This window comes from Pantherophis guttatus, chromosome 11, assembly GCF_059756535.1.
Source record: "Pantherophis guttatus breed Tessera chromosome 11, ASM5975653v1, whole genome shotgun sequence".
Lineage (NCBI taxonomy): Eukaryota > Metazoa > Chordata > Lepidosauria > Squamata > Colubridae > Pantherophis > Pantherophis guttatus.
In genome coordinates this window covers 18,556,900-18,570,895 of record NC_142073.1, presented here as the reverse complement: position 1 = coordinate 18,570,895, position 13,996 = coordinate 18,556,900, and the positions used below count along the sequence as shown (strand labels likewise).

General features: G+C 44.7%; 1 protein-coding gene across 1 annotated transcript; it reads right to left on the bottom strand.

Annotated features, from left to right (window-relative positions):
- On the bottom strand, window positions 1–12,057 carry ATMIN (ATM interactor). The gene is made up of 4 exons (XM_034425418.3): window positions 11,454–12,057; window positions 7,711–7,836; window positions 6,803–7,002; window positions 1–4,089 (listed from the first exon to the last, which is right to left on the bottom strand). The coding sequence occupies exons 1-4, from the start codon at window positions 11,727–11,729 to the stop codon at window positions 2,256–2,258; spliced, it is 2,436 nt and encodes an 811-aa protein (XP_034281309.2). The 5' UTR covers window positions 11,730–12,057; the 3' UTR covers window positions 1–2,255.
- Window positions 12,058–13,996: the final 1,939 nt, after the last annotated feature.

Genomic DNA, 13,996 nt, shown 5'->3' with positions numbered 1-13,996 from the left:
GCAATAACCTGGTCAGTACCAGAAAAAAAGTTTATTTCTATAAATAGTTCCTTAAATCCACCATCAAGGAACAGCTTATATATCAACATGACTTCCACTGAATCGGTATTGCTACTTTTAAATAACAGGATAGCTATTTGAGCAAAACCTTTGCAAATGCACTTAGATTAATGCACAAATGTTTGATTATATTGAAACACAGACATATTAGGCAGATCCAGGGAGGCTGTGAGGACTTCTATCAAATGTAGAGCAAGGGCATTGCATTCTGAATTCTAGCTACTGGGCTATATACTTCTATAAGCGGACTGCACTAGCTTATAGGCACAAGTGTCGGCCTGATGCTTTAGCAGGATTAGAAATGTTCTTGTACATCCTAAATGTTCTCCCAAATCTACAGTAAAAACATTGATGCTTCTTCCTTGTGAAATTTGAAACTATACCAACACTTCCTTGTATAGGCAATTACTCTTTGATAAAAGCAACTTGTATGGCATACATGTGTATATACACACAAATATACAGTGTTTACAGACTGATGCGGTCACTGATGCATTTTGACAAAATCTATGTCTCATTTGAATCCATCATTTCCCACCACATGTAAAACATCCTTTGGAGGGTGAGCCACACAGTTCTAAATTATAGTACATGGGCTTTTTACCAAGCTGCCATTCTTTAGTTTAAATAACTAGATAAGCAATTCACCAGCCCGGAACCCTCTTCCAAGGCAGACTGTCAGAGAGATAAGCAATCTTACTAAGGAAACTTTAGAGAGAATAAGGCCTGAAGAAATTTAATGAAATATTTCTCTTTAAAAAAACCTTGTGCAGACTCCCAATGGAAACACACTAACCAGTTCTTTTCATTTTGCCTAATTATTGGAAGAGCTATAAACAATAAAATCAACACCCTTTCGACTTCTGGAAAACTACAATGGTGCTCAGAGAATCCAGTGCTCCACAGAAAAATAAAATAATTTACTCACCCTCACCAATGCAATCCAATAGTATGGTAAAGATGACTGTGAGACACCTGGCCTTTGATCACACTGTCCTCCTGCAGTATCTGTAGATGTACCAAATGTCTTGGTTGAACCGTAAACCTGTTCTTGACTTTCTAAACAATTGTCTTAAATCAGTGTTCTGGAAGCGGCTATTTTAATACTAGCTGACATATCATGTCTCTAGAAACAGGGTGCAGATTTCTAAACAGTGGAAGCAATTAAGTCCAGCAGAAATAAGGGTGAACAAGAAACAATCTTGGACAACCCAGAAGATTATGCTTAAACCAGAAACTTTGAAGACTTGTTAAATTCAAAATGCATTTTGAAAAGGAATTTCGCTGCGTCTCTTTAGGGGATTCCTTTTCCATTTCTGCACTGCGTTCCTCTGCTTATTTTCTGTACTTGGTAGAAGTTTTGGAACTATTGAGTTCCGCTCCAAAACTGTGATATCAATTGAGATTACACAGGAGTGGGTTTTTTTTTTTTTGGTTTTTTTTAACAATCTGGCTATAAGGTACTCATTGTTTTCTTAGTAGCAAGCTGCACCTACTCCAAACATAAACTGTGTGGCATCTTGTCGGCCCAGGGCCTATAAGACAATGTTATTCACTTCCTGACAGTGAAAAAATACACAGGCAAAAGTTAGAGAAAATCTGGTTCATAGATTTTGTGGCTCCTTTTGTTAGAAAATTACATTTAATAACATTGGAACTGACATGGCTGCAGAACTGTTCCACTGTAACAGATCAATACGCTGAAGACTGAATTCACAGGCTGGAGACTTCTTAAGAGATAAACTTCTTATAAACAGAGGCAACCAAATCTGGTTTACGCCAGAAAAACAAGAAAAAGGAAAAGTTACAGCATTAAAACTTGGGGCATTATATTTACTCAGAAATCCTATTGTCAATTCTCAAAGAATGCAGCTTTAGCAGCAATATGAAGTTCAGATGGCAGACAGGATTAAAACTGATGTGCGGAGAAGAACTGTGGATTTGTGAACATACATTCAGGATAGCAGAGGCAAGCAGCAGATGCCTTATAAAGTGTCCAAATATAACATACAACTGTAACCATATGCAACAGGGTTTAAATTAGTCACAATACACAACAGTGAAAGTACTTTGTAATCTGACAAGATCTGTAAACCAAGGCTTTATAGTCAGTTACACTCAAGTAGGGCTAACCCAACTGCATTCTTTCCCCTATAACTTAACCCTCAAAATGCTATAGTGTGGGAACCGCACACTCAACAGCTTGCTTTGTTGGAGCCCTGAAGGAAAGAGCACAATTCTGCACAGGTTTGTGTCTCTACGGAACTAAACTGTGACTCCATGGTATTCCAGGCCAAGTCAGCCAAAAGGAAATCATCCATCACGGTCTGAGTCTCGTTGCTGGTGAGAAATAAACTGCCTAAGGTATCAAGGCAGCTGTCTATGGTTTGCGTTTCAGCACTGCTCAGTTGGACTTTGCTGTCTGACATGTGATCGGAGATCTCGCCGTCTGGACATCTCATTTCCGTTTGGGTTTCTGTATTGGAAGAGTCCGCGCTCATCAGAAAAGCAGAAGGCTTCAAGATGTTCCCCAGAGGCAAGTATGGAGTGTCCAGGAAGAAATTTAAGTCTGTCTGGGTCTGCGTATCAAACATTTCTAAGCCTAAGAAATTAGAATTACCTCGAGAGGTATAGGATTGGGTAGTGTGGTCTGAAAATAAATCTGTTTGGGTTTCAATGTCTAGGAACTCCATGGCCGGCACAGAGTTCAAGTTGCCCAATTCAGCCTCTTCGGTTTGAGTTTGGATATTGGAGGCTGTAAAGAATTCCTCGATGTCGAAATCTATCCCTGTGTTCTGGGTAGAGACGGAGCTTAAGGGGAGGCCAGGGTTGGAGTGAGTATCCGTTAAAAGACCGCGGTTATCCAATGAGTGGCCCGTGGAGTTATTTGAAAAAATTGTTTCCAGGTCATTCAGTAGCTCCATTGTTTGCGTCTGATTGTCTGTCATAATTTGCTGGGGAAGAATACTGTTTGTTGGTGAGTTGAAGCTGATCATTGGCTCACACTTCGTGTCCGGGCTCAAAGTTTTGCAGTTTCCTTGCGGTAGCATATTCTGATCCAGGTTGGTTGCCATCAAGGGGACACCAGGATGAGTCATGGGGTTTGAATCGGGAAACGAGGGATTAACGCTGTTGAAAAGACTGCTGCATGTGACAGTCTGGCCCATGTGTACGTTCCCATCGATACCTTTTTGTGACTTGCTGGTCTGAGTCTCCCGGGAAATTCCACAGGGTTGAAAGCAAGCGTGAGTGAGCACATCTGTCTGAGCAGCTATGGAGGAAGTCAGCTTTGAGCTGGGTAACAGGGTTTGGGTCTCTACGCTAACTGGAAGCAACGCTTGGGAGCTGAAAGTCAGGTCTGTCTGAGAACAAGAGGACACCGAGGAATCGGGAGGCCAAGCTGCAGAAGGCAAAAAGTTCTGGGAAAAGTAAGACAGGTCAGTTTGAACATTTGTGGAACAGATTCCGTTTTTATAGCACAGAGCTTCTAGATCCTGAACTGGATTATGGGGTGCAGCTTTGCCTAAATTCACCTGGATGCCTGTACTAACTGGCTTAGTACCATCGGCGGTTTTGGTTCTGGAAAGGGCTGAGGGGGTTTTCAATGCAAGGGCTTCAGTCTCCAGTGTGGGTATCATAATTCCGACTGGCACGGGCATTAAGTGAACGGTACTCATAACAGAACCTTTCTCATCCACGGTCAGTACAACGGGCTTCACAGAAGAGTTCGGTGCTGGCACCAAGATAGGCAACTGAGTCAGCTGCATTACAGGGAGCTTAACCAAACCCACTTTTGGCTTAGGCAAGAGAAACTTTGGTGCATTTCTGGGCTGTGCTTGAGTTTGCTGAGTAAAGTAAGATTGGCTGGGATCATCAAAGGAAGCTGCCAACCTGAGCTCAGGGGTCTCCAAATCCTCAGTGCTGAAACATCTGCCGTGGATGTTGGCAGCTGTCCTGTTTGTCGTTTTTTCTTCCAGTGGGCAGTTAGACAGTGAAATTTCAGTTTTCCTTTTCTTGCTAGGCGGATCCCTGCAAACATTAATAAATTGTTAGAAATGTGGTTGTACTGCAGCAAAATCTCTCCACTGCTCCCAATTTGAGAAAAGGACTTCAGGAAAATGAAAGCATATAGTCCCATGATGGCGAATCTCTGGCATGTGTGACCAAAGTGGCACGTGTAGCCATGTAGCCCGGCATGCGCGGCCTTGCCTGTTTATCTTCCGGGTTTCTGGCACACATGTGCGTGCAATGATCAGCTGTACGTGTGCGTGGCAGTGCCGAAAACTGGTATGCGCATGCGAACTGGGCAGCTGATTGTCGGGTGCACATGCGTGCCAGAACCCAAAAGTTTGGTTTTTCCAGAGCGTGATCCCTTTGTGCGTGGCAGTGCCAAAAACCAGCCTGTGCATGCGCGCTGGCCATCTGATCGTCAGGCGCATATGCGTGCTAGAACCCGGAAGTCGCCTTTTCTGGAGTGTGGCCCCAACGAGCGTGTGTGCAACATTTCCATGTGACCTTTTTTGGCACTCGGTGCTGAAAAGGTTCGCCATCACTGATATAGTCCATCACTTTAATAGTATGCGAGAATGACCTTCGGACACAGGGAGAAGAGCCATAATCAGGGGAATAGCCAGGTCAAAGGCATCTTAGCCCTCAACAAAAATGTGGGCGTGGTACACATCTCAGAAAGGATCATCCCTGGTTTCTTGGTTGGTGACAGGAGAGAAATGAACTTTCAGACTTGCAAGATTCTGTTAAAGCAGTGTTTTTCAACCTTAGAAGCTTGAAGATGGGTGGACTTCAACTCCCAGAATCCCCCAGCCAGCAGCGCTGGCTGGGGGATTCTGGGAGTTGAAGTCTACCCATCTTCAAACTACCAAGGTTGAGAAACACTGTGTTAAAGTAACCTTACAATGCAGTCTAAGAGGTTCCATCTGGGTATGTTCCCTGTCTAGATTATCCCACAAGGTTAACATCAATTTTGCAAGTCTGAAAGTGTAGCAGTTCTCGACTTACCTCAATTGAACCAAAATTTCTGTTGCTAAGTGACAGTTGTTAAGTGAGTTTTGCCCCATTTTACGACCTTTCTTGTCACAGCAGTTAACGTGAATCGCCGCAGCTGTTAAATTAGTAACATGGTCGTTAAGTGAATCTGGCTTCCTCATTGACTTGGCTTGTCAGAAGGTGGCCAAAGGTGATAATGGTTGCCAGGACACTGCAACCATTATAAATATGGGTCAGTTGCCCACTGGCTGAATTTTGATCATGTGACCATGGGGGGGATGTTACAACAGTCACAAATATGAAAAACGGTCGTCAGTCACTTTTTTCAGTGCTGTTGTAACTGCAGTTACTAAATGAATGGTTGTAAGTTGAGGACTGCCTGTACATTTCTCCCCCACCACTTTCACAGTTCAAGAAAGTGGGAGGCAGTTTCCTTTCTGAGACATTTGCCATGGCTACATTCCTTTTACAGCTAAGCTGCCTCTTATCTGTCTTCCCGGCTGTCTCCTGAAGTCCTTTCCACATACAGTAGAACCTCTGGTCACGACCATAATTCGTTCCATAACTTTGGTCGCAATCCGATTTGGTCGTGACCTGAACCTAATTTTGGAAATTTGGTGCTTACAAAAAAAAATGGCGCGGAAGGGGAAATTGGCCACCAAAATAAAATTGTGATTTATTTTGGTCGGAACCTGATTTGGTCATGGTCAGAAGCATTCGTGACCAGAGGTTCTACTATACCTTTACAATCACTGCCAGAGGTTAGAGCCTACTGACAAAGAACAGAAGCAGGAGGAGATTTCCATTATAAAAATCATTCCCAACCCATGACTCTTATTATCTCTAAAATGAAATGGTAAGGAGTTGAGATTAAACATTATGCAATGGACAAAGCACAAGCTAATGGTAGTCAGTGTGCATTTCCTCCTACTCAAAAGTGTGACTAGATAATTGAATGAATAAACACAACATTTCATTCATTCAATTTTATTTCTGCCTTTGATCATTTTATTATGTTTTTACCATCCATCTCACAGCCAACGACTCTGGGCGGCTTACCGCATTACGTACTCATCATTTATGAAATGAACTGCAGACCAATAACATTAATGTAATACAATGTTGGTGCTGTGCTCTTCAACCTCTAATGCTCTAATTCATGCAACATTCAAAAGCCCAGGGTGCTAAGTATTTGTCTGAAATAAGCGATGGCCGCATTTGCACTTCTAGGAATTAGGAGAACAATACACAGCATTGTGCAGCATTAGAGAACGTAAAGATTTTGTTCGTGGCAGACTGTCTGATAACGGATGCATGGATGTAAGACCAAGAAAAATACAGAGTTATGAGCAGTAATGAAACCAAAAGCAGAGAAGAGGAGCCATTGCTGGCAGTTACCAACACCAAAACTCTCCCCCAACTTCTAAACCCCCCAAATTAATATGTGCATGTGCAGGAGATATTTAGAGTGGTGCGGTGGCCTAGAAGTGAAGCTCTCGCCTCACAATCAGGAGGCTGTTAATTTAATCCTAGGTAGAGGCACATATTTCTCTCTATATATATGAGAATATGTCTGCTGAATAAAGCTCCGCATTGGCGACAGGAAGGGCATCTGGTCATTAAACACTCTGCTAGCTCCATTCAGCTGCCCAGACTCCACCCTGCGAGGGATTAAGGGGTTGTTAAATGATGATGATGATGATGATGTGCAGGAGATATTTGGAAAATGCTGCCATACCTGTGTTCAACCGGGATCTCATGTTGTGTCCGATAAATATGAGATAACAATGCTGTCCTACTGGCATAGGGACACCCACAGGTACACTGGAAAGTCTTGCCACAGTCCACAATATGGCGCTTCAAATCCCATATAGTGCCGTACGAATTGGTACATTTATCGCATTTATGCTTCTTTTCAGCATGCATTTTCATGAAGTGCTGAAACAAAAAAACGTTAGGGAAATTGCAGGGATACGGAGAAGCAACTTGGAACCAATGAGATTATCGGTCACATCATTTTTTTTAGCAATCTCAAACTACTAGATTTTTTTCAGTTTTAGACTGAAATCTTTCTAGACCCCACCTGGAGATGTTGGAGACTAAAGGTAGAGCTTGCCAATCAGATCCTCCAACTTTGATTAGGTCTGTTTCCTAACAGGCACAGTTGTTTACTATAATTCAGTGTTCACTTTGAATGATGCAGAACAGATAATTTAGGATTTAACAGTTTTACTTAAATGCCACAAAATAATTGGAGTAGAACAAAACTCTATTTGTATTATTTAGATTCAGAATAACCAAACAAAAATGTGTAACTTTTTTGTGTAACTTTATACAAAGTTCCCTCACTGCCACACTTTAAGTTTAGATTTCAAAAAATGCTACAGTTGTAACTTTCTGGACTATTCATGCCTCTGCTGCTTGTTCATTTATTTGAATCAAGCTCTCTCTTATTTCACATGTTAATCCCACAGTAAGGACTTAATTTACAATTAGATCTTGCATTGGCATGCAGATTTGTTATACATATGAATGTTTTCATATAAAAAGTGTAATTCAGAAAAAAATGCATAACTTTTTGAGATGACATTCCACCCACTTAATTGCTATTAATTTATCTTTAAATAATGTAGTTATGTTCCATACCTGCCTTACAAGAGAAAACTGTGAAAACGGCCTTCCAGGTCCTCTAGGACAACCTTCAATTGGACAGCAGTAGTATTTCTGTGGCGTTTTCAAATCTTTCCTCATTGCAGGATATATTTTTCCATCCTGAAGTGGCATGCATTATTAAAAAGAAACACGTTTTAGAATTAAGCAGCAGCTGGAAGGTAAACTAGATTTTGGGTTACAGGTAATCCTTGATTTGAACAGCTCATTCAGTTACAACGGCACTGAAAAAAATGACTTATGACTGTTTTTCACACTTACGAAGGAGGAATTATTGACAGCATGCTTAAATCCCAATTTTGAGAAAGACAAATCCCTGCAGAGGAGGGACTTGTAGCATAAATAAAGAATCCTATCTGCCAAATCTTCTGAGGATGCCTCAAAAAATGTAATTCTTATGCTGCTGTTTGGAAACACATCACATTACCACGAACTTGTATGAACAGACACCACACTATCCTTTTGATCCATGTCCAACACAGTAGCTTTGTTAAGGGAAGCCTAAAATGTTTTAAACAAAATCAATAAAGCCAACAGTAAGAAGAATTAATTGGACGGTCCAAAATAAATATGTGAGAAAAAGCCCTGGAGGCAGTGTCAGAAGCATAATTCCCAAGTCAACAAAGGCTTTAATTTTTTTTTTTCAACTGTTGCAAATGTTTGATTCTATTAATACTCTGAAGCAGGATGAAGTAATTACAAACCAGGAGAAAAAACCCCCAAGATGCCTGATGTTACAATCTATTATTGTCCCAGTGGCATTCTTTAGCTGATTGAGAGAGACTTGGTAGTGATCGACCGCAGGTGTATAGGTGTTCCCTAAGAGTTCACTGGAGGATGATGGGAGGCAGGCAGAGAAGCATTTGCTCAAGACCGATCTTTTCTATTTTTGTAAATAAAAACCCCAGCAGCCAGAATAACCCCTTTTACCCATTTTATGACAACTATTCAGTTCCTTGCATGATGAAGGTGGCCTCCCAGGAAACTCTGGACCTGGAAAGCCGAAGGAGGAAAGATTTTCCCCGATAGATCATTGGAGAAAGAGATTTCTAAAAGAAAGCCCTGGAAGGTTTCCAAGACAACCTATTAGAGGCAAGGAAAGTATCACCCAAAACAGCACTTCTGCTGCTGGCAGCAGATTCAGACAGAACATGGGCCAGTCCTGGAGTCTGGGGAAGGCTCTGATGAGGGGTCTGCGTCGGAGGCAGAGAGGGGGCCAGGGCCGCATGCCAGTTATCAGCTGCCTTCAGAGTCAGACATCAGTGAGGCAGATGAACAGCTGGAGCCTGTTTCCAGTGTGCGCATGCGCAGAGTTCCAAGATGAAGGGAACAGCTAAAGAACAAGGGTCGACTTTGGAGTAAGGCACAAGTGGATAATGAAGGGCCCCTCCCAGAGGAGCAAAAGGGGAGGGGAGTTTGCAGGAGACAATTAGTTCACTTAATTGATTTGTGATCTCGGAGACTCTTTGCCAAGTTTTGAAGATATCGGCCTGGCAGCTCTCCAAGCCAGATAAGATCTGTGACTTAAATTATCCCTTGAAAGATTTTGCTGAAGGTGAATGAGAGGAATTCACTGTTTGTTTAATAAAAGGGGTTTTGTCAGGACCAGGATTCTGCTTCGTGCTTTTTGGGGAAGCCTAGGTCAGAACTATTTCTTAAAGTGTGGTCTTAGGACCATGGAGTTCCCCAAAGTCCACCTCAGGGGGTTCTCAAAATCAAAATGACTGGCCAGCCCATATTGAAACCATACAGGTAGTCTTCGACTTACAAGAATCCCTTTAGTGATCATTTGAAGTTACAACAGCACTAAAAAAAGTGACCTATGACCGCTTATGACTATTGCATCTGCATGGTCACAGAAGCAAAATTCAGATGCTTGGCAACCGGCTCATATTTATGACGGTTGCAGTGTCCCATGGTCAAAAGACTGGACTGCTCCCTGTCTGAAATGGTATAGGGCAGTGGTTCTCAACCTTCCTAATGCTGCAACCCTTTAATACAGTTCCTCATGTTGTGGTGACCCTCAACCATAAAATTATTCCTAAAACTATTGAAAAAATGTGTTTTCCGATGGTCTTAGGCGACCCCTGTGAAAGGGTCATTTGACCCCCAAAGGGGTCCCGACCCACAGGTTGAGAACCACTGGTATAGGGTCTCCTGCTTGAGCAGGGGGTTGGACTAGAAGACCTCCAAGGTCCCTTCCAGTTCTATTATGATTGATTGAACCTTCTGACAAGCCAAGTTAACAGGGGAAGCCAGATTCACTTAACGACCACTTTAATAAATAACGGCAGCGATTCACTTAACAACCGTGGCCATAAAATGGGACAAAGCTCAAGTTGGGCAACTGCCTTGCTTAGCAACAGAAGGTTTGGAACTCAATCGCGGTCATAAGTCAAGGACTATCTGCATTTAAAATCCCCACAGACCACCATCATCATCCTTAAGAGGCGGCAAGAGGGCGCATCCATTTTCCTGGTTAAATACAAGGAACATTAACACATAAGAACCCGCACAAACAAAACATGCTAAAAAGATAAACAAACCCAAATAAACAAACCCATACAAACAAAAAAGTCTTTGGGGGGAGGGAGGATCCTCCCTAATTGTTAAAGGTAGGAAGGGGTGGCAGAGAAGGGGGAAAAAAGTTTTAAAAAACCCTCACTCTGAAGGAAGGGAGATTGCGGCTGGGGGGGGGGGACCTGGCAAAGCCCCTCCCAAAGGAGACTGACCAGAAGCTGGAAAAGGGGTGGTGGTGGGTGCGGGGGGGGGGGGGGGGAGAGAAACCTGGCGAAGACCCTCCCAAAGAGACTTGACCAAAAGCTGGAAAAGAGGTGGCGGTTCGAATCCCTAGTATAGGTCTCCTGCTTGAGCAGTAGGGTTGGAGTAGATGGCCTCCAAGGTCCCTTCCAACTCTGTTACTGTTATGGGTGGTTCGCGGGGAGGGGGGGGGAGAGGAGAGGTAAGCCTGGCAAAGACCCTCCCAAAGGAGACTGACCAGAAGCTGGAAAAGGGGTGACTGGTGGGTGAGGAGGGGGGGTGGTGGTGGTGGTGGGAAGCCTGACTAGGTGGCTCAGTGGCTAAGACACTGAGCTTGTCGATCAGAGAGGTCGGCGGTTTGGCGGTTCGAATCCCTAGTTACAGGTCTCCTGCGTGAGCAGGGGGGGTTGGGCTAGATGACCTCCAAGGTCCCTTCCAACTCTGTTAAGTGAAGCTGGAAAGTGGGGGGGGATGAGTGGGGGTGTGTGTGAAGGGGAGTGGGTGGAGGGGAAGCCTGGCAAAGACCCTCCCAAAGGAGACTGACCAGAAGCTGGAAAAGGGGCGGTGATGGTGGGAAGCCTGACTAGGTGGCTCAGTGGCTAAGACCCTGAGCTTGTCGAGCAGAAAGGTCGGCAGTTCGAATCCCTAACACAGGTCTCCTGCGTGAGCAGGGGGGGGTTGGACTAGATGACCTCCAAGGTCCCTGTTACTGTTACTAAGTGAAGCTGGAAAAGGCAGGTGGGTGGGTGGGTGGTTGCCGGGGGGGGGGGAGGGAAGGGAAGGGAAGCCTGGCAAAGGCCCTCCCAAAGGAGACTGACCAAAAGCTGGAAAAGGCTGGGTCGGTGGGCGGGAGAGAGAGAGAGAGAGGCCGGGAGGATTTGGGGCTCCAGTCATTGGAAGGGAGGAAAGGAGGAAGAGGAGGCGGGGTGGCTGAGGAGGGGAAGCGGGGGGGGGCTTACCTGCTGCAGGCGGTGGGCCTTGCTGAGGTGCATGCTCAGGGCCGGCGGGTTGGGCAGCACCTTGCCGCAGCCGGGCACCGTGCACAAGATGTTGCTGCGGACGGCCCGAGACAGCTCCGTCACCGAGGGCGTCACCAGCTCCCGAGGGCTGGACGGCCTCTGCCCGACGTCGCGGGTGGCCGGGCGGCGGGGACGGCCGAGCCCCAGGCCCAGGCCCAAGCCGGGACCCCCGCGCTGAGGCGGCCGCTGAGGCTGAGGAGAAGCGGCCGCCGCCATGTTCCTCGCGGCCCTTCCCCAACCGACCGACCGGTCGGGCACTTCCGGTGGGAGGGGGTGGGGGTGGGGAAGCTCATGAATATATAGAGGCGCCGTTTTTCCATATTCATGAGGGATGCGTGGGAAAAAGAGCCGAGCGGGAGCCCCGCCCCCCTCCGCGGCTGGTTTGATGTCACGTGGGACAGAGCGGATTCATCCCTCTCTTTTTATCAATGAACGCAGGTTTAATGCGGCCGCCCGTTTACTTAACTTAGGGAGGCTTTGTCTGGGTTCTTGTCCGGGGCCGTTTGATTTTGCAGGTTACTGAATGCGCATTGTTGAATTTAAATGCGCCTTTTCTAACAGGTTGGGTGGAAGGCTCCTCCCAAATTGGCATGAAATGACTCCAGTTATTCGAAAGTTTTGTCTTTTGACTGGCAGGTTTCACTTCAGCCCAGTCCAGGATCCAGGCTACAAACCGTAGATAATGATAATGATAATGATAATAATAATAATAATAATAATTATATTTACCAAGAGCAGAGGGTGGTCGAGGACTCCTACAAGTAAAGCAGACTGTGGAAGAAGAAAAATGCAGCTTGAATGATTACATCCAGAAAAGTGAAGAACCAATGATTAAGGAAGTAAATAAAGGAGGCCTTTTAAAGGCAACTAAAACAAAAGCAGAATATAAGAAAGAAGTAACTGAGCAGCGAGCTGAAAATTGGAAACACAAAGCTCTGCATGGCCAATACTTGAAAAGTATTGAAGGCAAAGCTGACCAGAAACTAACTTGGAACTGGTTAAGATCAGGAGTACTGAAAAAAGAAACAGAAAGCTTTATTTTGGCAGCTCAAGAACAAGCCCTAGCCACAAACTGTATGAAGGCAAAAATTCAACATGTTACCACCAACAGCAAATGCCGCCTCTGCAATGAAAAAGAAGAGACAGTCGACCACCTGATCAGTGGGTGCAGCAAAATTTCACAAACTGACTACCTACAACGCCATGACCGTGTTGCTAAAATCATTCACTGGAAATTGTGCCAGAAGTTTGGATTTGAGTACAGCAAAAACCACTGGGAACATCAGGTTGAGAAAGTTTTAGAGAATGAGAAACTCAAGATCTTGTGGGACTTTAGGATTCAGACTGACAGGCACTTGGCCCACAACACACCTGACATAACAATAGTTGAAAAGAAAAAAGTATGGTTCATTGACATTGCAATACCTGGTGATGCACGAATTGAAGATAAGCAGCAGGAAAAAATCACAAAGTACCGGGACTTACAAATTGAAGTTGAGCGACTGTGGAAAAAGAAATCATGTGTTGTCCCGATTGTAATTGGAGCCCTCGGAGCAATACCCAAAGGGCTACCCCGCTATTTAGAAATTCTAAATTTGCCGGACTTGAACATTTTGACTCTACAAAAAACCACCTCACTCGGAACAGCTTACATCCTCCGACGATACCTTAACAGTTCCTAGGTCCTTGGTTAGGACTCGAGCTGCTGAGCTACTAACCAGCCTCAAAGGCTGTGAATCTCACTAATGATAATGATAATGATAATGATAATGATAATAATAATAATAATAATAATAATAATAATAATAATAATAATAATAATAATTTTAATTTTATTTCTATACCGCCCTTCTCCCGAAGGACTCCGGGCGGTATACAGCCTATTTAAAAACACAAGACAAAACATCAATTTAAAATTTAAAATTATTAAATAAATTTGGCTCCATTTAAAACCCCAGAAATTTAAAATACCCCAATTAAAATTATTAAGTTGATAGCCCTGCCTGGCGGAACAACAGGGTCTTCAGTGCGCAACGAAACACTCGGAGGTCGGAGATCTTGCGTATTTCCGGGGGCAGTTCATTCCACAGGGCTGGGGCTCCCACAGAAAAGGCCCTCCCCCTGGGTGTCGCCAGCCGACATAACTTGGCCAATGGCACCCTGAGGCAACCCTCTCTGTGGGAGCGGACTGGCCGGTGGGAGGCTGTTGGTGGCAGAAGTCGGTCTCGAAGGTACCCAGGTCCTATGCCATGGAGCGCTTTAAAGGTGGTAACCAGCACCTTGAATCGCACCCGGAAGACCACTGGGAGCCAGTGCAGCTCGCGCAGGAGGGGTGTCACATGGGCACGATGAGTTGCGCCCATAACCATCCGCGCGGCCGCATTCTGGACCAGTTGGAGCCTCCGAGTGCTCTTCAAGGGGAGCCCCATGTAGAAAGCATTACAATAGTCCAGATGGGAGGTGACGAGGGCGTGAGTGACTGT